Genomic DNA, 26,076 nt, shown 5'->3' on the forward strand with positions numbered 1-26,076 from the left:
ACAGAAGATCTCATTACTTATTTCATAACAAAAATTTACAAGATGGTTTCTGGACATCAAAATAAGTTAAGAAGTTCATATGAATATGTACCCTGAAGGCACTTTTTAAAAAGTTATAACCATTAGAAAATATCAGCTCTTGGCATCCCCAGCAACACAGCTTTCCACTAACTTGTGGGTTGGAATTTTTTATGTAAAAAAGTAAAAAGTAAAGCTATCCCTGTACCAGGCCATGAAGGCCCATAGGGTTGTGAGACGTTGAGGGTCCCATATTATCTAGACAATCAGCTCAAAGGTTGTCAGCCTTATGCGCCAGCCGCGATTTACTCCCCAGGAAAAGAATTTTGGATGACTGCCCCACTAGACCCACACATTTTACTGTCACGTGTTAATGGCCATATACATCTTAATTTTTTTTTTAACATATTCAAAAGAAGTATTGGAAGATGTGTCATTCAATATGTGTCTTCACATGTAGTTTCAGCATGACGGTGCTCCAACACATTTCAATTGTCAAGCATTTCAGTGGCTACCCAGAACCTGGATGATGCAGTTGTAGTGAAAGTGAAACTCCAGTTTCCTGCCCTGTGGCTCACCTGTCTTGAATCCTCTTTTTCTGTGGCGATGTTTGAAAACAAAGGTCAATACCAGAGCTGGCAATACTAGGTGGGAGCTGTGGTGTCAAAATCAACAATTTGCAAAGTGAATTAAAGAATACAGCTAAAATCATTGAATATCTAAGATTTCTTTCTTCAAGTACAGCTGAGTTGTGTGTCCACGAACACTGAACCCATTTCAAACATTTTCATAAAAAGTAAGTATAAAGAGTTTATTAATAACTCCTTTGGTTTTCTTTTTATGTATAACCTACTGAACGCAGGAAGTATTCAAGATGTGACCATGAAGTTGAAATTAGAACATCTGTAACTCTTTGAAGAAAGCTCTCAGGGTACATATTCATATAAATTTCTTTTATGTATATTGATGTACAAAAGCTATTCTGTGAAATTTGCTGTGTAATAATGGGACACCTGTACATTCAGTCGGGTATTGTGTGAAGAAAATGGAACAGTCTCAGAACCAGTCAGGTACTGTGTGAAGAACAAACTGAAACAACTTGAAAACAAATCTGTTCAGTCAGATATTCTATAAAGAACAAATCAGAAAATGAACGTGCTCTTTGCAGATGCAGAAGTAGTATGCTGAAGGCCAAAAAATGTGCTTGAGACTGTATGATTTAACATTTCTACACAAAGATCAAACTCAACATTAAAGAAACGAAAACCTTAAATGGAGAAAATAAAATTGCTTATATCAAGCCAACAGGCTCTATATAGAGCACACTGTACTTTTATATGTTCCAGAAAACAAGAAAAATCTATTTTTCTAGGTTTGACTCCATCAGATGCTACAAAGTGTTTACCAAATAACATGGATAAGACCACTTGTAACCAGAATCCAAATGAGAGAAAACCTTCAACCAGGGAACACTATATGTGTCTAAAATAATATTTAATTTAGTTTTTACTTTAAAATTTGAAATTGTTTTCATTTTTCTACAAATTCTTCACACCATTTTTCCTCGATCTGTCTATAAAATATAATCAATGCAGGATTTTCTTTACTGTATACAACATATGTTGCACTAACATTTTTTTTCTGAGAAGCATCATAGGTAAGAAATAAAAATGTCATGAAAGTTGTCAAAAGTTGTGACCATCTATATTACATTTATCTTAGTTGTTTACTTTTCTAAAACAATATGTGTTTTCAAAACAATGAAAGTTCATAACTATGTTGTACTGACACATCTTTTATGGCAGAAATAATAAGAAATAAACTAGATTCTAAAGGGTTCTGATGATGGGGGATGACACACAGAGTTATTGGGTTTTTGGACTTTTTGCATCATCCAGAATTCGTCTGGAATACCTACCATTCCAGATGATGGAAAAAGTCCAAAAACCCAGTAATTAAGAAGTAAAATGTTGTCCAAAGTTACAGTTATCTTTTTTACCTCTATTTTTGCTGTTCACTTTTCTAACCAAAATGATAGGTTGGTTTCAATACAACAAAAATTTATTTTGAAGAAAGCAGTCTTCTGGGATTTGGCACCGTGTATATGTGGTGTTAACCGACGTTTCGGAGGAACGTATCGCCNGGGGGGGGGAGGTACTCAATAATACAATCTAAGGGTTGACAAACAAACCTCCAGTTACCTCAGAGTAACTAAAACACTAAATATTACAAATTCTATAATAATTACAAACATAAAAGAACGAAATCCAGTACACAATAAGATGCTACAGACCTTATACCATGAAGAGCACATGAAGAACTCTGACTAAGTATTGAACTGCATCATTCCCTACCTGACTCATGCAGCTGAGTGGCCATTCTCACAGCATACTCAGAGGAGGGTGAGCGATTATCATCCTGCTTCTCCTGTAAGTATGAGTATCACTAATTCCAAGATAAGGGGCATGAAGTAAACAGGATTTGTTTGCAGATATATTCTCATACTGAAGAAGGCACAGAACATATTTTTCCAGTATTCCTCTATAAATACAACTTTACATGCACAAAATTAATAAAACTTCACAGAAAAAAAATACCTATGAATAATGAAAAAAATAAAATCTGTTACTTTCACAAGAAAACATAAACCGATCACTTCAAAATTTCCTAATAACAGGATCTATGAAATGAGATCCAAGTTTTATTAACGAAAGATAAGTGGCATTGTCAAAGCAAAGAAAATGTTACTTGTTAAACAGAGAAATGAAATATGATGGAAAAAAAAACTCCTGACATTCCTTTGTGTTACCTAACAGATACCAGTATTCCTTGAAAAGTACAATCAGGAACGTCATACAAGGCAGTAAACTGGCCCTTAAGAGTCTTATTAATTTCTTTATTTATTATTTTATTTAATGACATCAGTAGCTCAGACTATCCAGTGCAGAAAGATTGGATGATTAATAAATAATTAATTGGAAGGAATTCAGAAAGAAATGGTCATGGTATGATTTCAAGTAATATCGCAGAATGAGTCTGGAAGGATTGAGGAAAACCATGAAACTGCCCCAGATAGAACAGCAGATCCCCAGTTATGAAGCTTGTCTGGTAGCCACTTGACCATGACATTAGATTTTAGAATATTAATTAAGATTACCAAATTATTCAATAGCAATATTTGGAATATGAGAAACAAACAAAATAACTGCTCTGTTACATTTACTGTCATATGCCTAATATCTGTAGCCGTAAAACTACAGACATTTTAATGGTGGTATGCAATGATATGTAACATTTGCACTTGAATTGAAAAGTACCACCAAATATGAGTAGAGGTACCATTTTTTCCTTCATAAATAAATAAATAATAAAAAAGTTGAAAGGTGTACTCCAACAGAGACATGCTACTTCTAAACCTCAATGGTCCTCATGTCCAACTGTTGGAGATAAGCTTCAGTGTAACAAAATCACATTACAGATATGACACTAGAATGACAATGGATAGAATATTAATTTTCCTTCTAAAGGGTTCTGACAATGGTGTGTAATACTCAGAATTACTTTTCATTGCATTAAATTACATATTCACATACCGAAAAAATGTATCACACAAAAATTGTAGCTATAGAGATTATATTTTGTCATGTACTCATTTTATTGCATGATGATTATATTTTGAGAATAATAAGAACAGTAAGTTTGAGTTAAAAACAGATTAGCAGTTAATACTTTTCTACCTTGCACCAAACAGTAAACTTTAGTGAGGCCACCTCCCTCACTGAATAACAAATTGCAGTGAAATCCATGAAACAATTTATGTGACAAAAACATAAATAGGTAGAAACATGGGAAAAGATATATTTTAGAATTTCATTGATTATCTTGAACAAATAATGAAGATATAGTTTGTACTGATTCAAAAGCTGCAATGGTAGAACTTCATGTGGAAGATAATGTACAGATGTCAAACATACAAAGAAACTGGCTGCAATGCTCATGTGCTCAAATATCTCACAAAGTCTATGAATAACTGCAATTCATCCACCATGTCCTAATATTAAGCTTAACTCATAACCATAGCGGAATGTAAACAGGTACATACTACTTGAATTTGGTCCTTCTGAAGTAATCTTTGTTCTATAGTTCTTTGAAAGTGGTTCCTAGTCCACATATGTTAATTTGTTTCTTGATTTATTAAAGGGCCTTGTTATAAAATATAACACCGGAATGTTGTTGGAGCTTTAGTAACAACAAGAGGAATAATGAATGATTCTATAGCCAGATTTGTATTTCTGTATTTATAATTATTTATATTGGGTATTTTGTAACTTTTATTTTATTTTATTGTATACAAGCATTGTAATATCTTATTTTATATTACTTATTTATATTGTAACTATTATGTATCTCTTATTGAATTTTATCATTAATATGTATGTGCTAATAATGTATGACAGGACTGTTTTCCACTTGTAATTTACTTGTAATGGATTGTATTAGAATGTTTATGATATTTGTACGACAAGTTGTATCTTGTGCCAAATTTGTAACCAAGACGATCTCCACATCCACATGAGTTTGTAACTCCTGATAGGATTTATGGAAGTGAAATAAAGTATGTATGTATGTATGTATGTATCATTATTCAAGAACTTTTACTGGATTATACTAATCCTCATTACAATGTCATGCACTGTCAAGTGACATGGATGAAGAATTGGACAGCACTAGGATTTAAGTAGGAACACAACATTCAGTAATAAGGGTGGTATGTATATTAATTTCTTCTGTTGAAAATATCTAAGAGAACATGTGATCATGTATGAGGATCTGGTGACTCATGGCAAGGCTCTGAATTTCTGTACCAAAGGTCTTGGATGAAAGAGGGCAGTTTTCTGCATAGCATTCCATTTCCTATCTCTGACAACAATAATATGAAGGGCAGAGTTATGAGGTTCCACTTGTGATTTGGAGCCTTCTAGAGCTGTGGGTTCTCTTGACCAGTCTATCATCTTTCTACCATCAATGACAGCTGAGTCTGCCTGAGAAATAAATTCCTTAACCATTGTCAAAGCAGGCAGATACCAAGAAGATTGAGATAAGACAAAAAGTGGAGGCATTAGACAAAACATTTGTTTATGTCAAAATGTGAATGAATACAGTGAAACTTATCCAAGAAGACCATTAACCATTTTGCCTGTAAATGGGATTTTATATGGGTCATCTCTGAATAGAAGGTGGATGTGTGAGAATTTTGGTAGTACAGTCCACTGAATACTATATAGTATATATATTACACAGTAACTGTACTGAACGAATTTATTTCCCTTAATGTTATTTTACATGAATAGCAGATGAAATAGATAATAGTTATAATTACAAAGCATAATGATCTTATAAAATTAAAAATGTGAAATTGATGTGTACACCAGGGATGGGTATCTATTCTTAATTGCCGATCATATAGGGATATCATAAAAGGAATATAGGTAAGAAGGCCTTATGAAAAAAAAAATTATGGAGGTGAAAAAGTTTTAAACGGCTGTTATTTACTTACACATAGAGAACATATAGTTCACAGAATTATGTATGTCCATATAGTCCTTCTTGATAAACTGATAACAGCTTGGGTGGTCAAGAATTCCCATCTTTACAGAATATAAAGGTTCACTATCAGTTTTACAAAAGACTAAAACTGGACCAGTTACATCCTGTTCATTTTAATTACTGTGGGTATGACATATGAAATTCTGGCTGGTGTTCCCAAGATATTTCAACATGTTTTGAAAAAAAAAAAATTGATCTCCACTTGATCTTGCCACACCAAATTACTGAATAAAGTAAGCAAAAATAGTTAGTATGTGTACTAAGTGATCTAGAATCGCATTTTCATTCAAATATCAATTTTCACTTATGCAGTCAAATGTTTGAGCAATTATAATATTTCTGTACTCTGTATGAGAAAGAGAAAATATGAAGGGCAGCATTAATATCTGACATCCCACTGAGTAGCATTTAATTTTTTGCCAGCCATCTCAAACCTGTCAGGTGTACCTTGCCCACCAATGGTATAAGCCAACAGCACATATATTTTATTTGTTTCATTCTGGTCCGTCACAATAACAATTACAAATTATAAATCACTCCGTCCAATGTGACCTGTAAGTTTTTTACTACGCAAAAACTTAACACCCTTAAATTTACATGTTTCGGTCTCTGTGGACCATCTTCAGAGGGCAAACATCACTACAAATAGGAAACCGCTATCACATAATTTGTTTACACGCAAAGTATGTACACTTATATGTTACAACACACAGTACACAGAATAGAACGTTTCACAAACACAGCAGTTTCCTGGGAATGTAAGTTTTAAAAATGTATAAGATTCCTTGATGCTAATTTATTAAAAGTTTTTTAGATTGTCAATGATTAAAATTCGTAAACCATGCAGGCTCGTGTTCGTCCTCCCATCGTCTCTCTTATATGGGGCAGATATTGTGCCACCTGGCTATCTTGGGTGTTAAGTTTTTGCGTAGTAAAAAACTTACAGGTCACATTGGACGGAGTGATTTATAATTTGTACATATATTTTACTTGTACATAAAATGAGATGATTACATCTTTATGAAAGATTATGGAAAGTAAAGCATACCAATAAAATGATCATACATCCTTACCACCGATGCTGAAGTCAAGGAAAGCCACAAGACTTGCCATAAATAACATAAAGCAAATTATGTATTAGTAAGCATAAGCACGGCCTTACCTTATATAAATTTGTTCCACAACCATGCATGGATAGAGGTATAAGGCAAAAGAACATATCTCATGGTGCTACTAAAAGTAAACCATAGTGACAAATGTCAATTCCATTTCACATCAAGAAATCTGTTTTGGGAGATGTTATGAATGATAAAATCAAACAAAATCTACTGTTACTATATAGATTATAATATCAGCAATGCTGATAGCAAAGTTATTCCACTGTTAGGCACTTCATTTTCAGAATTCATTTAATATATTAAAAAAATTATAACAATTCCAGATATTTTATAGGGACATTTGAATCTGTAAATGCTCTAAATATGGCCCTGTGCATCAGTTTGCAAGAAGCAATATATATCCAGTTATTTTGTTTTATATACAGATTTCTCAATCAATATGTTTATTCAAATTTTACACTCCCAACACTCTTTAACACTATTTCCCTGAGGCCCACATTAATAGAATCTTCCCATCCATATCTTAATCCTCCATTCTGTCATTTTCAGTTATTTTTTGCACAAATATTTTATTATCTCTTTCCCCTTATGTGAGCTTCAAGTCCAGTCTACCATAACCTCCATCATTTCTTCTTAAAGATTTCCCATTTTCATAGGTTCCCAGTACTGTAACTGTTAATCATTCCAATTTCTTTGATTTCCTTTATAAATAATTATAATCTGAATCTTTAGTATCAGCCTTTCAAGCCTTCCAATTTGTAACTCATTAATTTTTTTGCAGGCGCTCTCCTAATATTAGAGAGGAGTCAAAATCACAACATTTCTCATTACATAATTTTACCCACTTCTATATAATACCTTCCTTCCATAGCACTTCTGTTTTCAGATGCTTTCAGATTCTTCCTCTTCAGTAGGCGACAATAAAACACAATCATGGGGAACCAAAGTAAACTAAATTAAATATACCAACTCAATGGTTGAGCATCTTTCTTGGATAATAATAACGCAGTTGGTCTATAAATTTCTCACATTCCTAATGGTTCATTATCATGTTCAAAAGAATTGGCTCTTAGACCCTACCTGAGAACCAGCTGAATCCAATTCACACACTAATGCCCTATGTCTTAAGATTTACAGTACTTTAATTTTATCCTTTCACCTATTCCTATAGGTCCCAAGTGGTCTCTTCCCTTCCCTTCAGATTTTCATACTAACATTTCTGTATTTCTCATTTCCTGCATGTAGGCTACATTTCTGCCCATTGCATCCCTCTTCATTTAGTCATTAAGGATACTAAATAGAAGGTAAAGTTAACCCTGTGTTTAATTAATTAAGCACTATGCCATGAAGACATAAGGAGAGTGAAGGTATAGCTCCACAGTTCTTAATTAACAAATGTCTCTGACATTCTGTCTTAACCTTGGCACTAGGTGGAGGTGAGTAACAATAATACACAAACAGAATAAATTAAAAATTCTACTCTTTTGTTACTTTATCTTGCCTTTGAAGTAAATACCTTCCTTGGAATTTTCTTTCCAGACATCCTAAATCTGTGTACCTCTATTAACAGCAACAGAACAAGTTTTGCTCTTATATAAAACAACAGGTGAAATTATAGTTTCGCATATTTTAATTTTTAGGTTTTTAAATAAAATGTGGAAACAAGCAGTAATAATTGTTTCATATGTTCTATATATTTTATATGCTTCAATGTTTTGGAAAGTAGAAAAAGAACATGGTAACATGATCTAAGCTTGAATTTTAATAACTTTTATAAAGTGAATGCTTGACTGCATTATACAATGAAAGGCTCCAGAGCTAATCTGACCCTGACTCACTGACCTTTTCCAAATAGTCTTTCCACTTTTTGAATTTACATACCCTCCAATGCAAGTTTATTTGTACAAGGCTAAATCGCCATTTCTAATTAGGGATTAACAAAATAAAAAATAAATTTTGTGTGTGTTCTTCATTATATACTCTATTATCTTTCTACCATACACTTAAAAATAGCCCATTATTTTATTGCATGCCATACAAAAGTGCACTCTTAATACACTTTGTCTCACAGTCACGCTAAATTATCCACGAATGCATCATTCAATCCAATGTCATCAGAAACAAAAACAAACCACTGCTCTTTCTGATCTTAAAAACTTACTGTAATTTTCATGCAGACAAAGAATTCAAGAAGGTATGGCAGACTAGATCTGTTGCAACTCTTGGTAATGCAAGTTTCACTTTTAGCAGGAATTTACTGTACTACCACTCATAGTGATATGTGAGAGTACCTGCTGCATGTAACTGTTCTGCCAATTCCTTTGCTCTGCTGGGATCCACAGCATAATCATTCCGTACTCCCTAGAAGCAAGATGAAACTGACATTCTAGAAGCAGAGAGCTTGCACCCATTAGAGTCCATGCAATATTCTCAAGTGTAGTTACATTCATGTGAACACCTGTAACCATACTAAACTCAAAGTTCTGGTGCTGGTTGTATGCCAGATGGTGAGGCAAGTGGTTCATGCAGTACTGGTTCTACTACAAGGGAAAGGTGAAGCAATGGTGCTAGTTATGAATCACAAGTACTGTTTGACCCCTTCATCAATACATATTTCGCTTCTAAATAAATTGTCTGAGAGAGGAGGAATATGGAAGGAAAATAAACCATTTCAGTGCCACATGAGACATTTGTGGGAAGTTCAAACTCATAAACCTTTCTAAAAGCGTGTGTGGCCTAACTTTCATCTGTTGTGACTTTCTTTCATTTCATGCATCCTGTTGTGTTATAATAAAGAAATTATGTTCTGACTTTCATGGATAGGCATGAGTTTTACTTTCATCTTTGGATTTAAAAGGAATATACAGTGTTATCACATATATGAAGGATTCTATGCTTGTCATATGAAGGCAAAGTTTCATTTTAATGGCATGAATATCACAAGTAATGTCATTTGCATTTGCATACATCAGATATGAAAGAAAAAAAGGGAGTATATATGGGAAATTGGACTTATATCAGCTACTTAAAGACTTAAAGAAAGCCTATGATTCAGTATTCTCACTGAGTTTGGTATGCCCATGAAACTAGATAGGTTAATTAAAGTGAGTTAAATGAAACCTATAGTAAAGAACATATGAGCAAACATTTGTCTGATATGAACATATACAATTTACCGTTAATGCAAAAATACTTTATTATTTATTTACTTGTTTATATACAGTTCGGTAATGGTATGTGAGAAACTTGCAGCACCTGAAGATGATTCATTTGAGGTCGAAACATGTAGTGTGTGCTACATAAATAATTAAATCAAGTATTGTTGCATTGGTCGTAAAATTGTATATGTTTATTGTATATATGCAACAGGATGCAATCCTTAAAAATAAAAAAAAAAGTCTGACATATTCCCTATTCAAAACGGTCTGCAACAGGATGTTTTATCGCCACTGCTTGTCAACTTTACTTTAAAATATATTAGGGAGATACGGAACTACTAGGTATGAGTGAGACTGAATGGGACACATCAGCTTCTGATCTATGCTCATGATGTTAATTTATAGCGGGACAATATAAATATCATAAAGAAAAACACAAAGCTCTAGTAGGTGTTAGTAAGTTAGTCTATAAGTAAACAGGGAGAAAACAAAGTATATGTTGATGCCTCATCATCATAATACAGGAAAAATTTGTAACATAAAGATAGCTAACACGTGGGAGTGGCAGTAACAAATTAGAATGTCTTTACCGAAAATAATTAAAATCAGATTAAATTCGGGGAATTCTTAATAGTATTCAGTTCAGCATCTTTATTCTTCTCACCTGCTATCTAAAAATGTAAAGACTAATACATGTAAAACTGTGATTTTTCCTGTAGTTTTGTATGGGTGTAAAGCTTGACTTGTCATGCTAAGGGACGAATATAGACTTGAAATGTTTGAGAACAGGGTGCTAAGGAGAATATTTGACCCACAAAGCATAAAATAAAAAAGTGGCTGGGAAAATTGAATAATGAGGAACTTGAGAACTAGTACTCCTTCACAAGTATTGTTAGAATGATCAAGTCAATAAAGATGAGATAGGCAGAGATGTAGCAAACATAGAAGAGGAGCGCACATAGGGCTTTTGTAACAAACGCTGAAGGAAAAATATCAGTAGGAAGACCCAGACATAGATAAAAGGATATCATTAAAATGTGTTACAGAAATAAGATGAGTGGATGTGGATGACTGGATTCATCAGGCTCAGTATAGGGCCAAGTAGCAGGCTCTTATGAACGTTGTAAGAAGCCTTTGGGTTCCACAAAATGCTGGGAATTTACTGAGTGGATGAGCAACTACTGGCTTCTGGACTCAGCTCCACTGAGTTATTTAGGTAACGGCATTGTGGGTCTATAGGGACTAATATTCATGTCTACGTGATTTATGCTCTAGTTACTTAGAATTCAATAAGAACTTATTAATTCTAATCTACTAAGAACTACTTAATCTACGCTGGTAGATTTAAAGCATTGGACTTACAGTAACAATGAGAGTAAGAAGTCGTCGGAAGTCTCCAGATGTTTCACTGCACATATGCTCTGCTAATGGACGATCATACACTGCAAAAGTCAGGGATGACACATGTAAGAACTGCACACAGTTGACTTTAGATACATAAATGTTACACATATATCATTTTAACAATAGAGACATCCATAATATGGCACAAATAAAAAAGACGAGGAGGAGGAGAACAAAAACAAGAACAACAACAAAATGTGAGTATAAATAAGTGATACTGATGAAGTACTTGTTCAAATTCAACGGGAATTCTGATAGATGTCAATTACAGGCATTTTTTCTTAATTTTTTTTGTTATACACAGTTTAGGGAGTAAATATTTTCCAATGAAATTTAAACTTAACAATTTTCTTAGGTTTGTGGAGAAGACATTTAAAATTAGCTATTTTAATTCTGTTCCTTTTTCAATTCAATATAGGGCAGGGCTTGAAGTGGGGCGGGATGCGGTGGGATGGTATCCCAGTTCTTTTCTAAATGGCTTAAAAGCATCCCGTTACTTCTTTGGCAGTAAATGCCTATGAATTAAATGTCTATGAGTTAAAAGGGGAAAACCATCCCGGTTCTATTTTCATTCCACCTCAAGCACTGATATAGGGGGCACGCGGTAGCATAGTTGGTTGAGTCACTATGCTGAAAGCTGGAGGGTTGTGGGTTCAAGTTCCAATGAAGTCACTGAATTTTTATCAAATGACCTAATCCCTTGAGCCACAATATTGCACTGGAGTTGATTCAGCCTTCAACAGAAATGCGTACCAGGAAGATTCTTGGAGGGTAAAGGAAGGTGGAAGGCGTGTAAGGCTGACAGCCTTACTGCTATCTGTAAGCCGATTATCTAGAAGATGTGGGAGCCTAAACCTCTCACACCCCTATGGGCCTTCACAGCCAGTTACAGGGATAGCTTACCCTTTTCTACTACATTTATCATTTTATAAAATAGGGCAGAAATATGATTATAGTGCAGTACTAATTAGAAGCTTGTGCTCAGAATGCAGGAAAGTTACTGTTCAATGATTTTTGTGTAACCAAATTAATTGTCAGTTTTCAAGACATCATGTCCCACTCAGCTGACTGTCAGGTCCCAGCAATTCAGAATAATGTCCTAAAGAAGACTGCTTCCTTATATAGATTTATGCTGGTAACTAAAGAGTACTGCTGCTGTGAGTGCAAGAACCACTGCTCTAAACCTAGACTCATTAGATACTTACACCTCTCATATGCATCCACAATTTCCTTTATTTCCTTATTGCTCTTGCTGCACAGAATTTCAATCAGTGTGTGTTCATCAGTGCCCATCCCTTCCATGGCCTTGTGCAGTTGTTTACAGAGGTAGTCAGCTGGAGGGATCACCAGCGCTAAAATCACATCTTCAAAATGTCCACCTAACTCACTCTTTAGGTCCTCAATCAGATCCTGTAAATCAATATTCTGACACTGAAGCAGCCTTGATATTCAGTTGTGCTACAATATTGTCATGCGTCTGCGTGTAACTATAGACATAGGTTGGATTGGTAATCAAATTTACACAACATACCCACAAATAAACTACAACAGTTTCACTGAGTTACACACTCCAATGATCACTGTAACTACAGCACACATGAAGTCTTCTCTAGCCGTTGCTTGGCAGCGGTTTCCAAAGGTAGATGTTCCCCTTCCTCAGGGTTCCCAAATGGTCCCTGCCCATGGCTACCAGATTATAACAGCAACAGCTCACAACAGAATCGAAGCGGTTTTCTAACTCACTATCCTCTTCTTTAACTCCACTCAAACTGACTTAAAAGTTGCGGTATCCAGTTGTTGTCATGGAAACACGCTTGTTTGTGATGCTGTTACTTTGTAACGGCTGTTGTATATTTGCTTATGCTGCAGTCATTGCCCAGAAATGGGTCTATATGCCACCTGCCAACTCTCATATGAACCTTATGGAGTCCTTTAATGAGTGATTTGCAATCATTAGTGAAGTATTTATGTTCTAATAGAATTTTTATTTAAATTTATTAATCCTTAGTTGTAATTTTTTGAAAAATAATTCTGCATAATTAGTATATTATTAACAGAAAAGGGCACGAATGTGCATTACATAGATTCTGGGTTTTAGCCTTTGCTATAATCACACAGAGATTTATGGTTGTTTTTACATCTTGTGATGTGGTATACATCACAGAACTGATCACATAATGAGCACACGCAGTTTTTGCTTGGGTCGTGATAAGACATGTTTTTACATATTTTATGGTGGAACCCGTGCACTGCTAGTTTTATCACCACATGTCTTAGTATAATTAGTATAAACTATGGATTAATAAATACACTGTAGAAGACATTGAAATAATAAGAATAAAGATTTCAAAGTCACAATTTTGTAGTGATCAACCACACAGATATACGAGAGAACTCCAACATTTTGGAGACACTTAGCCTCTAACAGTCCATTGATGTGTTCACCATTCTAGCTTCATAACTGGAATCAATGGTCCAGATTTAGACTTAAGGGTTTTATATAAAATAAACTCCATAAAACAAAAATTCAAATCGTGTAACAAATTTCATGTGTAGACATTCTCAAGTAAATGTCTGTGAACTCAGGATTTATGGACAAAATGTAGAAAATCTGTCAATAATTTTTATACAATAAGAACCTATGACTGCAGATTTGTTCCTCTAACTTCACAACTTTATGAGATACAACATCATAAACATCTTTATACATGCATCAGAATTTTATATTGCACATGCAAGGCTTTCTTTACTGATAATATGCAAAAGTATATCACATTAACATCTTTGTCAAAAAACATAGTAATAATAAAAAAGGGACTTAAAAATCTGTCATTAAACTGAGTGGCTAAGAGTTTTAAATAGGAACAGGTTCATATTACCTCTTGCATTTTTTGAGATTAATATTTTGAGGAAGAACTTAAAAAGTAGTTCACCATTCTGTTATGTTTGTGCATGGCCAGCTTCCTTCTATAAAAAATGAATAAAATATTCATCCATTCATACATGTTACAGGTACATATGCACTTTCCCTCAGATTACAAGTACTGCACATTTAAATCTCGCCAAATATTCAAGAAATATCAAAACTGTTATATTAAGTTGTTGTTATCTTTTTAAAACCTTAATTTCATTTTCCTCTGAATTTGATAAATGATGTGCAATAGAACTATATATTGAGGTTATCAGTAAAGAAACCTAATTGAAAGAGTTTCTCACAGTGATAATTATTTGAAGGACGAACGGTGGAATGTCAAAGGGGTAGTAATTGGTAATTAAAATACAATGACATATATAAATCAAAGGCACAGTGGCAAAGTGTGGGTCAAACCTGCCAGCACATCAACAGAAAAGTTTCTGAAGGTATAAAGATAACCCTGAAAGACAAGGGTCAGGCTAATGAACTTGCTATGGTCCTGGAAACCCTCTACATCAGATCAAACAAGTTTTAACAGCCTGATGAATCACATTTTGATATAGAACTTAAAGAAAAATACTACAAAATTCACCCTTATGAAGGTAATGCAATCAGCTAACAACATACATCTAAAAAAAGTGATACAGATCAATTCCATGAACTAAGACTAGATGTTTGATGTCAGCTATGAAAGCCTAAGATCAAGAAAGGTAGAAGCACATGTAGTTTCTTACTCTGCCATATTCTTCTGTGAAGAACTTTGCAATTTGTTGGCGCTGTATGTTTGAACGTTTAGTAAGGATATCGATGATGGCTTGCTCATCTGTGCCGAAGCCTTTCATTGCAGCCCTGAGCGCCATGCCATCATCTGCTGCACTGAATCCAGAGGCAGGAGTCACAGTGGGCTGTGGCTAAAAGACAGAAACAGTCAACACCAGTCCAGTGTGGACAATCATTACTACTTGATTAAAGAATTCCCCTTTGATTACTGACATTTCATGCCATTTACCTGACCACTGGAATTACTCATCTATTTTCTATCCTCAAGGAGATAAAAGAAGCTTATAAGATCACCATGCTGTTCTATATTTACATAGTCTACAATAAGTAATAACGCGGTGGATGGGTGGGTAAACTTGTAACATGGGGATGACAGTTTAGCACCACACAATTTAGAGACCTGAAATCATATAATGTAACAGCCTATCAACGCGATTTTTTGTGAAATGTACAATAACACATTGACCATGCAAAATATTTCTTCTGTTATCAGTTTCATGGTGCTGACTAATAGAGTACTCGAACTAGGCAAGTGAAATTTGGTATGGACATAGATCATACACATAATTACTACATTTCAGATATGAAATTTTGCTTGTAAGTTTACAATTACAAACATGTTGAAGATGAAAAGCTCATAGGTCATATCGGACAAATTTAATGTACACAGATTCTGTACATAAATAATTATCTGCTCTCTGAAACGAAATGAAATAAAACAAAATAAAATAAAGTTAAATTAATATACAACAAAGAGAAATAAATTAAAATAATAATATTCACAGATCTGTTGGGCTACAAATCTGTACAGTAGGGAAGTACATATTATGAGTTCTGCAGAGAACTTGTCTTTATTACTTTTCTACAAACACAAAGTTCATAACAACCATGATACTGATTACTAGTATTCTCTTCTATGGAGAAAAGCAATACAGAGGTAAGTCTTCAAGAGACATGAGAAAATAGAATGAAAAATAAAAAGTTACTGGAAGAAATGAATGTTCCTCCAGCAGTGTTAAGGAACCTAGAAAACAGAGTGCTGAGATGGTACAGCTATACTAAATGACTGAAGAAAGAAAGATAAAAAAAATATGCTACACTAGTTCCACAAGGAGGAGGAGGAGGAGGAGGAGGAGGAAGAAGAAGAAGAAAAAAAAAACGAAGGGGGCAACCTGCAAATAAGTAGAAAACACATATTAAATCCTTTATGGAAGTCTGAGGTGTGGGAAATGGAGACTGGGAGAAGGGATTACTGTGGCAAATGAAGTTGACAAACTTATGAAGAGCTGGGTAAGAAAGAGTGAATTCTTACCATGGTCACCAAGCCCAATAAACAACAACTACTATCCATGTTTCTATATTTTACATATTTTATATTTGACAATAATTTTAATACTTGTATTTATAAAAACTCTTACAATATTTTATGATAGTTTGAAAATAAATCCATTTAATTATACAATTCTGAAATAGTGTGTTATATTTATTTATTTACATGTATGTACACTTGATGATGGTCCTCAGACTGAAAGATGTAGTGTGAAAGTTACAATAAACTGACTGTCACATTATACATACACTCTAATCATTTATAAAACTATAATCAATCCACTTATTGTTGTGTACAGTATAGAAAGTAATTACAGTACTTTCTTAACCATGTGCAATAATACATCTCAACCATTATCACACTAATGTTCTACTTATACACAGAAATTCTGGCTTAAACCTACATTTCTGACTTTAGTGTGTGCTTCATCCCCACATGCCATTTCAACTGCAGTGACAAAAATTAACACAGTACTTACTGTATAATATTTTGCCATTGTAGTAGCTCACAGATCTGTCTTCCTTTGAAGTACCAGGCCAGCACAAGTATATCTGCTTACTTTATAAGAGGATGCTGATAAGAGCTGAAAATGATAATTACTATTACTGCTGTGAAATATAACTAATAGACCCTTTGAAAATGTGGCAAAGTAAGTACTCTGGACAACAGCAACAAATTGAAGTTATATTCAAGATGAACTTAGAGCAGACTAATTTTGAGCAATGTTTTCTGCAATTTATTTCATATATATTTATTCATATCTGACAATTTGATAATTAAATACAAAAATATTTAAGTGTGTACTATTTATATTCATGTGAAACTAGGTCTCAGATTCCAAAGAAAGGGCATAGACTGAGGTTGTCTGAAAATAAAATGTTGAAGAAGACATCTGGACTTTTGAGACAGGAAATAACAAGAGAAGAAATATAATTAATACTATTCAGCAAATACTGTTAGGGAAGATGATGAGATCAGCAGGACATAGAGCATATATGGGAGAGCTGACACTGTGTACAACGGTTTGATCATCTTAAACACCTGGAAGGGAGAGGCCATATGCAAGATCTAGATACAAATTGAGTATACTGGCAACAAATGCATTGGAAGTTGGTCAGCAAACCCCATAAACGGTGGGCAGGTGAGAATTTGGAAGGAGGGTGTCAGGTCGTATCTGAATGTACCGTACTATCCTTGCATTTGTATGAGAGTGTGAGGAAAACCAAGGATAGACAGTAACACTGACGGAATCAAAGCAGTTTGTAAACACAAGCCTACAGCATTACTGCAACACTAGTATGCCTGGTGCTTTACTCTTACCATTCAGCAGTACTTCATATTCAAAGACACAGTAATGTGTGCAACCGATACCACGTGGGTAAATAACCTTCTGATAAATAAATTCAAATATGCCTTGTCAATTCCCTGTCACAATCTTCCCAGTCCACCATTTACCATCATACATCTAATCCCGGGTTAGCAGCCATTCTGATTGTTGTGTTTCAAATCTTTACCCACTCATATTTCATAATATTGTAGCGTGTATAGCCGTTGCTATGAAACGACAGTGAGATAGGCGGTTGTATTTATTAGACCCGTTTCTTGGCAACAGCTCGGTATATAAGTATCCTGGACAACGGTTACACATGCAACAGGGCAAACGGGGTCTTGCCTGTGCGGTCCCCTCTGAGGAGCTGTGAAGAAGAGAACCAGTTCAGTTGAACTCTGCAAGGAAGACTGAGAAGAGATGGCGCTATAGTTGACTTGACAGTTGACATGAGTTTTGAGAGGGGGCTGTGACAAGAGGATCTGAAGGCGTGAAGCTTAATAATCTCCACTGTTAGAAGCCGTTGCCAGGGTTCGGCTAGTGAAGACATAGCAGGCTGGAAAAGCTTAGCGGGTGCTGTGGTGATTTGTGAATTGTGGAGATTAGCGGTGGCCCTGTAATTACTTGTACCTACAAGTCTTGTGTATAAGTGGTCAATAAATCCATCCATGAATCCGAACCCCGTCTATAGTCACACCCCTAAATCGTGACAATATTTTCCTGTTTCATTCGTCGCTGCTGTGCAGTTGAAATAATGTGGTTAAATAACCTAAGAACCAATTATCTTATTCTACGTCACAAAACCTCTGCTGATTAAACCATTCAAACAGGTCATGGCTGCTTCCAAATCCTTCTCGTTTCACCATAAGTGTCCGTATTTAACGCTAAGTAATCTCCATAGTTGGTGAACGAAGAAGTTCATGGAGGTAGGCGTAGGCCCACTGGGGCTGTAGTGCCGAGGAAAAAAAATCTCCATAGTTGGTACAAGATCAAAAGTAAAGAGAACTAAATAAACCTTTACTGAACAGCAACACAAAAGCGAAGTCTGTTAGCGACATAAGAAAAAAATATTTTTTTCGAGAAGTCTTGCTTCAGCAGCGCTTACTGAGCGCCAGATGTTCACTGCCACTTGCAGGCGCTGCGCTTCGCGTTCATCTATATTTATACCAGCAGACATATGCGGTGCCCTAGACACGGAGTCTACGAACTCAGGGCCAGAACAGGCACCCTGAATCAAGGAGCCCGAACAACCAATGACACTGCTTCATTTTTAAATCCTTAAAGCTAAACTGAATCATTTTAAGTAACCAGTATGAAACTATGTACAGGCATGCCTACTTTTATTGCGTTTCGCACACTGCGTCTTTTACAAATTGAAGGTCAAGGAGTAATTTGGACTGTCAAGTCTTATTATTTAAGAAATACGTTTCGTAAGGCTATGGCTGCCATATATTGTGATTCCTCTGATGGTTCTGGGAAAAGTAAATTGAAAACCTTCTGGAAAGGATTCACCATTCTAGATGCCATTAAGAATATTCGTGTATCACGAGAGGAGGTCGAAATATCAACATTAAGAGGAGTTTGGAAGAAGTTGATTCCAACCCTCATGGATGACTTTGAGGAGTTCAAGACTTCAGTGGAGGAAGTAACTGCAGACGTGGTGGAAATAGCGAGAGTATTATAATCAAAAGTGGAGCCTGAAATTGTGACTAAATTGCTGCAATCTCATGATAAAACTCTAACGGATGAGAAGTTGTTTCTTACGGATGAGCAAAGAAAGTAGTTTCTTGAGATGGAATGTACTCCTGGTGAAGACGCTGTGAACATCGCTGAAATGACAACAAAGGATAAACCTACGTACAGCTGCGGCAGGATTTGAGAGGATTTACTCCAGTTTTGAAAGAAGTTCTATCGCTTGTCAACTGCTATCAAACAGCATCGCATGCTGTGAAAGGAACAGTCAATCGATTCGGCAAACTTCACCGTTGTCTTATTTTAAGAAACTGCAACAGCCATCCCAACCTTTAGCAACCACCACCCTGATCAGTCAGCAGCCATCAACTCGGGGCAAGATCCTACATCAGCAAAAAGATAACGACTCGCTGATAGTTCAGATGATGGTTAGCATTTTTTAGCAATAGAAAATTTTTAATTAAGGCCTGTGCTTTTTTTAACATAGTGCTATTGCACACTTCACGGACTATAGCATAGTGTAAACATACCTTTTATATGTACTGGGAAACCAAAATATTCGTGTGACTCGCTTTATTGCCGTGATCTGGAACCGAACCTTTAGTGTCTCCAAGGTATGCCTGTATTATAATTGATCTTACTAATTAACACCCAGAAGAAAATATGAAGCCATAAAAGCATACCCAAACATTTGTATTAACCTATTACCTACGTACACACAATTAAATACCAAAATCCACAACTACTTAGTTGTCCTAAAAGCGGTTACAGCGTAGCACTATCACCACCACTCCCAAACTACCACTTCTAATATTTTTTTTCCTTGGCACTACAGCCCCAGTGGGCCTAGGCCTACCTCCATGAACTTCTCCGTTCACTTCGGTTTTTCTAGATCTTACACATTCGGTAGGACTCCTTGGGTGGGTGATCAGCTCGTCGCAAGGCCTCTACTGTATGCAAACACAGAAAAACGCACACATACAAACTTAACATCCATGCTCTGAGTGGAATTCGAACCCACGATCCCGGTTTTCAAGCGAGCGAAGACAGTACATGCCTTAGACCGCTCGGCTACCGTGACCGGCATGTAGTGTGATTAGTATAAAAAACTGATTGGCTTACTACTCTATTTGATTCAGTCGTCTTATTATATACTAATTAAATCCACGTTTGTTGTATGACGGTACAAACCCTAGTATTTACATACATACCAGGATGCATAGCACAAAAAAATTACATACCTTACGTGTATATTCATAATTTTAATAATGTCTCAAATGGTTAAGGGCGAAAGTCTGGTTGAAATTAGACTAGTCGTGTCCAAATCGTGGACAAATATAAGCGTATGGATAAATGGTTTCAACAGGTTTTCGAGGATGTCGTGACCAATTTCGTCAGAAAAAAACGCGAATGCATTGAATTTTGATGCGGATGCTTTGGAATAAGTATAAGGCGATTCAACCACTTAATACAGAAACGTACGTATCCACAAGTACCATAAACTGTGTGGGGATACTTGACGAGCAAGGATCTGCTATTCTAGGAGGACTGTGTTCTATGTGAGCGATGAATCCGTCCCCTTGCATAAACCGTCTGTCGTCAAAACAGTACTGTCCAGATGGTCCAGACGAACTGTAACGTCACTGAGATCACACACAATAAACATTTCTGCAGAACCGACAGGTCAGCTATACAGCCATGTGGCAACATCCTGTTGTTAGCCCATACTTCATAAATGAATGAAGTGACATCTGAAGGTACTAACTGTGCTTAATTCGTTACGTTGTAACATCCCCATGAATTGTAATTTTATCTACTGTTCTTCATGGGTGTGAACTTGGTCTCTCGTACTAAAGGACAACATTCAGGGAGGGTGTTTGAGAACAGGTTACTAAAGTCAATATTTTCCCATCGCGGTGGCCCGGGTTCGATCCCGGGTCTGGTCAAGTTGGATTTGTGGTTGACAAAGTGGCGCTGGGGCAGGTTTTCTCCGAGTACTTCGGTTTCCCTTGCCAATCTTCATTCCACCAATTGCTCCACAATCACCCTCACCTATCATCTGGGGCTGGTACAACAGTACAAGTGGCCGCAGTGCAAGGGACTTGGTCCCACCCCACTAGCAATAAAAAAAGTCAATATTTGGGTGTAAGAGAGAAAAAGTGACAGGTGGCTAGAGAAAACAGGATACTCTCGAGGTTTGCAATATGTATTCTTCATCAGACAGCCTATTGTTACGCAGATCAACGGAGGAGAATGAAATTAAAAGTGGGGGGGGGAGAAGTAGCACGAATACAGAATAGATACACAATTTTGGTCGACAAATTTGAAAGGAAGAATCCACATGGAAGACCTAATCGTAGGTGGGAGAATAATATTAAAATGGACCTCCAAGTAATCGAGTTCAAGAATACTCACTGGCTCCATCTATATCCAGTAACGAGCTGTTTTGGACGCGGTAATGGAATATAGGGTTCAACAGAAAGCGCGAAATTTTAATTTACTGAAGAAATTAGTTTCACGGATCTACCCCCTTTACATCACCTCCGAGCTGACAGCTTCCCTCTGTTACATTACCCCCATGTTATCTAGCCCGTGTTTATATGAATGTTAGTAGTGGTAACTTCACAACCGATACGCGATTTCGGCTGGTTGACATAAACAAAACGGAACTCGGTGGGGGACATAAGAGAAGGCAGAGAGGGGGAAGCAGTATTCCCCACCATCCACAAGGCTTCTTCCTGCGGCTTCAGTATAGCTGAGAGCCTGCAATATTTTCACGAAGAACTCTGCTTCATAAAATTAGTTACAGATACAAAATCTGAGCTACTGGCAGCGCAGTTAAATAAACCATAACATAAATCCATACAATTAAAATGTATTCGACTCCCGATGAGGTCATGGGATTTTTTAACTGACCTAATCCTTCCAGCCGCACTATGGCCCTGGAGCCGACTCAGCCTCTAACAAAATTGAGTACTAGGAATCTTCCTGGGGGTAAAGAGAGGCTGGCGCGTAAGGCTGACCTCACCGCCACATGTGAGCAGGCTGTGTAGAAAATGTGGGAGCCTAGATGTCCTCCAAGGCCTGTTGCAGGAATGGCTTTACTTTCGCCTTTGCTAATCTTAATATCTGGCCTGATCCGATTATTAATTAATTTTGGAAACACCCTCTATCGCAAAAGTTTCGCCGACAAGCGGTGGTCGCTCGGTCGGTATAGTTCGCGTGCGGACTAAAAGCCACGGAATTTTAGGATTTTTTTTTAGTTTAGGGTTCGTTTATATATTTAGTATGACTCAACGGACGGGGATCGCCTCATCGTAAGACCTGTCATAAGGATATGGGCAAGGGTATTGGTGATTTACTTCAAGCCACTTTCCCCACAGAATTCCATACACTCCCATAAATTTGACACCCTTTGGGCGCCAGATTGTCCGACGCCAGTATGACGCCACACCCATACACAAAAGGGGCTGAGATGGGCGTCGTCTGTCAGGAAGGAGCAACCAGCAAAGCGTTTCGTGCAGAGCTCTGTAAATGTGAAGCTCTTCTGTGTACGCTGTTGTAGGCCTGTGTCTCACATTAGAGTATTGATTAAATTAATTACAGCAGGAAGGAAAGTAGATTTTTGTAATGAATTTCAATTGGTGTGTAAGCACACAGTACTCAGGTCTTAAACAATTTTGTCAGCTTTTATTTGTCGAAGATCTTACAAGGATAAATGCATCATTCATTATCATATTACCTGCTCATCTCTCAAGATCTTTTCCGCACTGCTGCTGAGACATGCGTATACTTGGATTTTCATATAAAAACAATCGATAATTATAAAATGAATTCCGTCTTCTACAAAACTTTAAACTTATACTTTCTGTTTTAACGAGCATTGCGCTCAAGATCCGTTTTGAACCTATGTGAATAGTCGCAATAAATGTATAATGTAAAATAATGCAATAATGTAAAAACGTGTATCACATTATTTTTTTAACGTAGGTGCTACTGTAATCTAGAAAACAGAAATTAACGGCCATGGGGATTCGTTGCGCTGATCACGTGACACTCTCTATCCGCTAAAGTTGGCACTAACTTCGACGACAAGCGGCGCTCGCTCGGTCGGCATAGTTCGCTTGCGGACTGAAGCCACGGAGTTTCTAAGGTGCTACTGTAATATACATCTCCTCGCATGCATTTAGACATTTTTTATTTCCTTTATCCGGAAACTTGTATTGTCCATGGACGATAAAATACAGCAAGTTTACACGTGCTGTCAAGATAAATATCCTTATTATCAGACGTCAAATAAGATGGGAAAACTGAAATATAATCCTTAATTCTGCAGGCCAGGACATTAAATAAACTTGTTTCACACCAACGGGAGACCATGTATATAAACGCAGATTTCTGAGAGCCTGTAACAAATCATTCGGACATTTCAGTGGAAGAGGAACAAGCTCCTAAAGTCAATACTTCACGTATTTAAGCCCCGGCATGCTCTGAAAGGCGTGTTCTAACCTAAAATCCATCCACTCTACGAATCAGAGCACGTTTTGACCACAGAACCTTAGGGAAGAAAAGTTCTGTGAAATTTCCACTGACGTATGAATGCCAGAAGGATGTTGGAAACAGAACCTTGAAAACTGAAATGATTACGTAACGGTCTACGTCACTAACTGATGATAACCGAATTTCGCTTCCATACTATGCGGAGTATAGGACCCATTTGGCACAATTTCCCTTCAGTGGGCACTCGGCGTTTTAATTCGGCTCCTTTTTGTCCAATGACGATCCTGTATGTCTAAAAACACTGAATACTATATGAATTATTTTCTTTTTCTTTCTCATATACGTAATATAGGTCTGCGCCCAGTGAGCATTAACATTCTACTTCCAAAAATAGAGCCCCTTCAAATGAGATGCAGAAAAAAAAATGGCGATTTTCTCGAAAATGATTCGACTTTGAATATACATCGGAAATTTATGGAGATCGCCCTAAACAAAACTGAACAGGTAGTATCTCTAGAGAAACAGCAGTGTGTGACTTAGGGGCCCAAATGTTTACGCAACGTTACATGCCCTAGTTTAAATCATCTGCGGCCAATAATTGCGTACAGAACAACATTCGATTAAGTTTCCAAGTAACACAGTCAGGGCAAACCTATATAAGACGCTTATCTAACGGGGTTTTAAAACAAGTGGTGTGGGAATTCGGACATTACCTCCCAGTCATGTGTTCATTTTATGAAGCATGGACGCTGTAAGTAGCCTACATATAATGAACACATGACTGGGAGGTAGTGTCCGACTACTCACGCCGTTTGTTTCTAAAACTTAGTACATTTCAATGAAAGCGCTATCAAGAATATAACTTACAATTTTGCGTGATGTAATTTCTGTCATAAAAGGTAAAATGCTAAGGTAAAGCTATCCCTGTAAGAGGACGTGAAGGCCCATAGGGCTGTGAGAGGTTGAGGCTCCTACATCTTCTAGACAATCGGCTCACAGATGGCGGTAAGGTTGTCAGCCTTACGCGCTGGCCGCCCTTTACTCCCCCAGGAAGATTCCTGGTACTCATTTCTGCCAGAGGCTGAGTCGACCCCAGTGCCATAGTGCGGTTGAAAGGATTAGGTCAATTGAAAACAAATCCACCTCATCGGGACTCGAATCCGCGACCTTCCGGCTTATAGCATAGTGCCTCAACCGACTACGCTACCGCTAGTTAAAACAAAATACAATAAAATACAACACAATAAAAAAGAGGCTGTGCACAGAAGCCGAAATGCTCCTAAACAGACTGGTGCACACTGATGAAGTACGCCCACAGATGACGTGCTGACCAACAATTACTTCGAGTTCTGTGGTCAATAAAGCGCTTGTCCTTATGATGGATTGACTGTACGATGTCGTACGAGAGGCTGTGGAGGGGGGGGGGGGGGGCAAAACACGAACACAACACACCAACCCCCCCCCNCACCACCACCACCACCACCACTGCAACAGTTATTTATAAAGTTCCTCAAATGATATGATATATAATATCAAAATGTTGATATATTATGTTTTACTGAGCACTGGCTAAAGGAGAATCAGTTAGAATTAACAAATATTGAGCATTTTAAACTAGTAAGCGTAGTAGAACTAGTTATGAGCATGGTGGTTCATGTATATACAGAGTGTTTCTTGACTTTAGGGCACAACTGCAGGAGGTGATTTCCTAGGTCTTTGTGATCAAAATATTTCATATAAACATGTGTCCGATTTTGGACGGTTCCGGAGTTATGATCGTTTTTTCATTCCCGCATACGCCCTCGTGTGAACCGAGATGCTTTGCTCGGTCGCATTCTAGACGCCGCTGACCACATAGGAAACAGCCAGCTGAAGCTGCTACATGGTACCCGCGAGGTTCACAACCGAGCGGCAGCCTGTGTTGCGGCCGGCGGTGGCATTTTCTAAAATCAGCTTTAAGCACCAATAAATTCAAATTAAAGGTAATTTCACGAAGTTAACTTTACATTCATACTTTAAATGTATCATGTATTATGCTGGTTTATTATTTTGTTCCGTTTATTGTCAGTAATCATTACCTTCTATTCTGAGTTTAAAACGGTAATAACTCCGTAACCGTCCAAAATCGGACACATGTTTATATGAACTTTTTTGATCACAAAGACCTAGGAAATCACCTCCTGCAGTTNCATAGTAACAAACAAGCAAGTTTTGGAATGCACATCATC

General features: G+C 36.7%; 1 protein-coding gene across 2 annotated transcripts in view; it reads right to left on the minus strand.

Moving 5' to 3' along the window:
* LOC111873066 (annexin B10) overlaps nt 1-26,076 on the minus strand; it is a 40,453-nt gene that overhangs the window by 3,065 nt on the left and 11,312 nt on the right. Inside the window, exons 2-6 of one of the 2 annotated variants that reach the window (XM_023867451.2) lie at nt 16,808-16,912; nt 14,954-15,130; nt 12,511-12,715; nt 11,264-11,343; nt 2,373-2,445 (exon numbers count right to left, since the gene is read on the minus strand). In XM_023867451.2, the coding sequence (XP_023723219.1) occupies nt 2,373-2,445; nt 11,264-11,343; nt 12,511-12,715; nt 14,954-15,130; nt 16,808-16,825 (553 nt within the window). In that variant the 5' untranslated portion in view covers nt 16,826-16,912. Of the gene's footprint in view, nt 1-2,372; nt 2,446-9,034; nt 9,105-11,263; nt 11,344-12,510; nt 12,716-14,953; nt 15,131-16,807; nt 16,913-26,076 lie in introns of both variants that reach the window. The other variant, XM_023867452.2, reaches the window with a different exon arrangement.

The sequence above is a fragment of the Cryptotermes secundus genome, unplaced genomic scaffold (assembly GCF_002891405.2).
Source record: "Cryptotermes secundus unplaced genomic scaffold, Csec_1.0 scaffold120, whole genome shotgun sequence".
Taxonomy (NCBI): Eukaryota; Metazoa; Arthropoda; class Insecta; order Blattodea; family Kalotermitidae; genus Cryptotermes; species Cryptotermes secundus.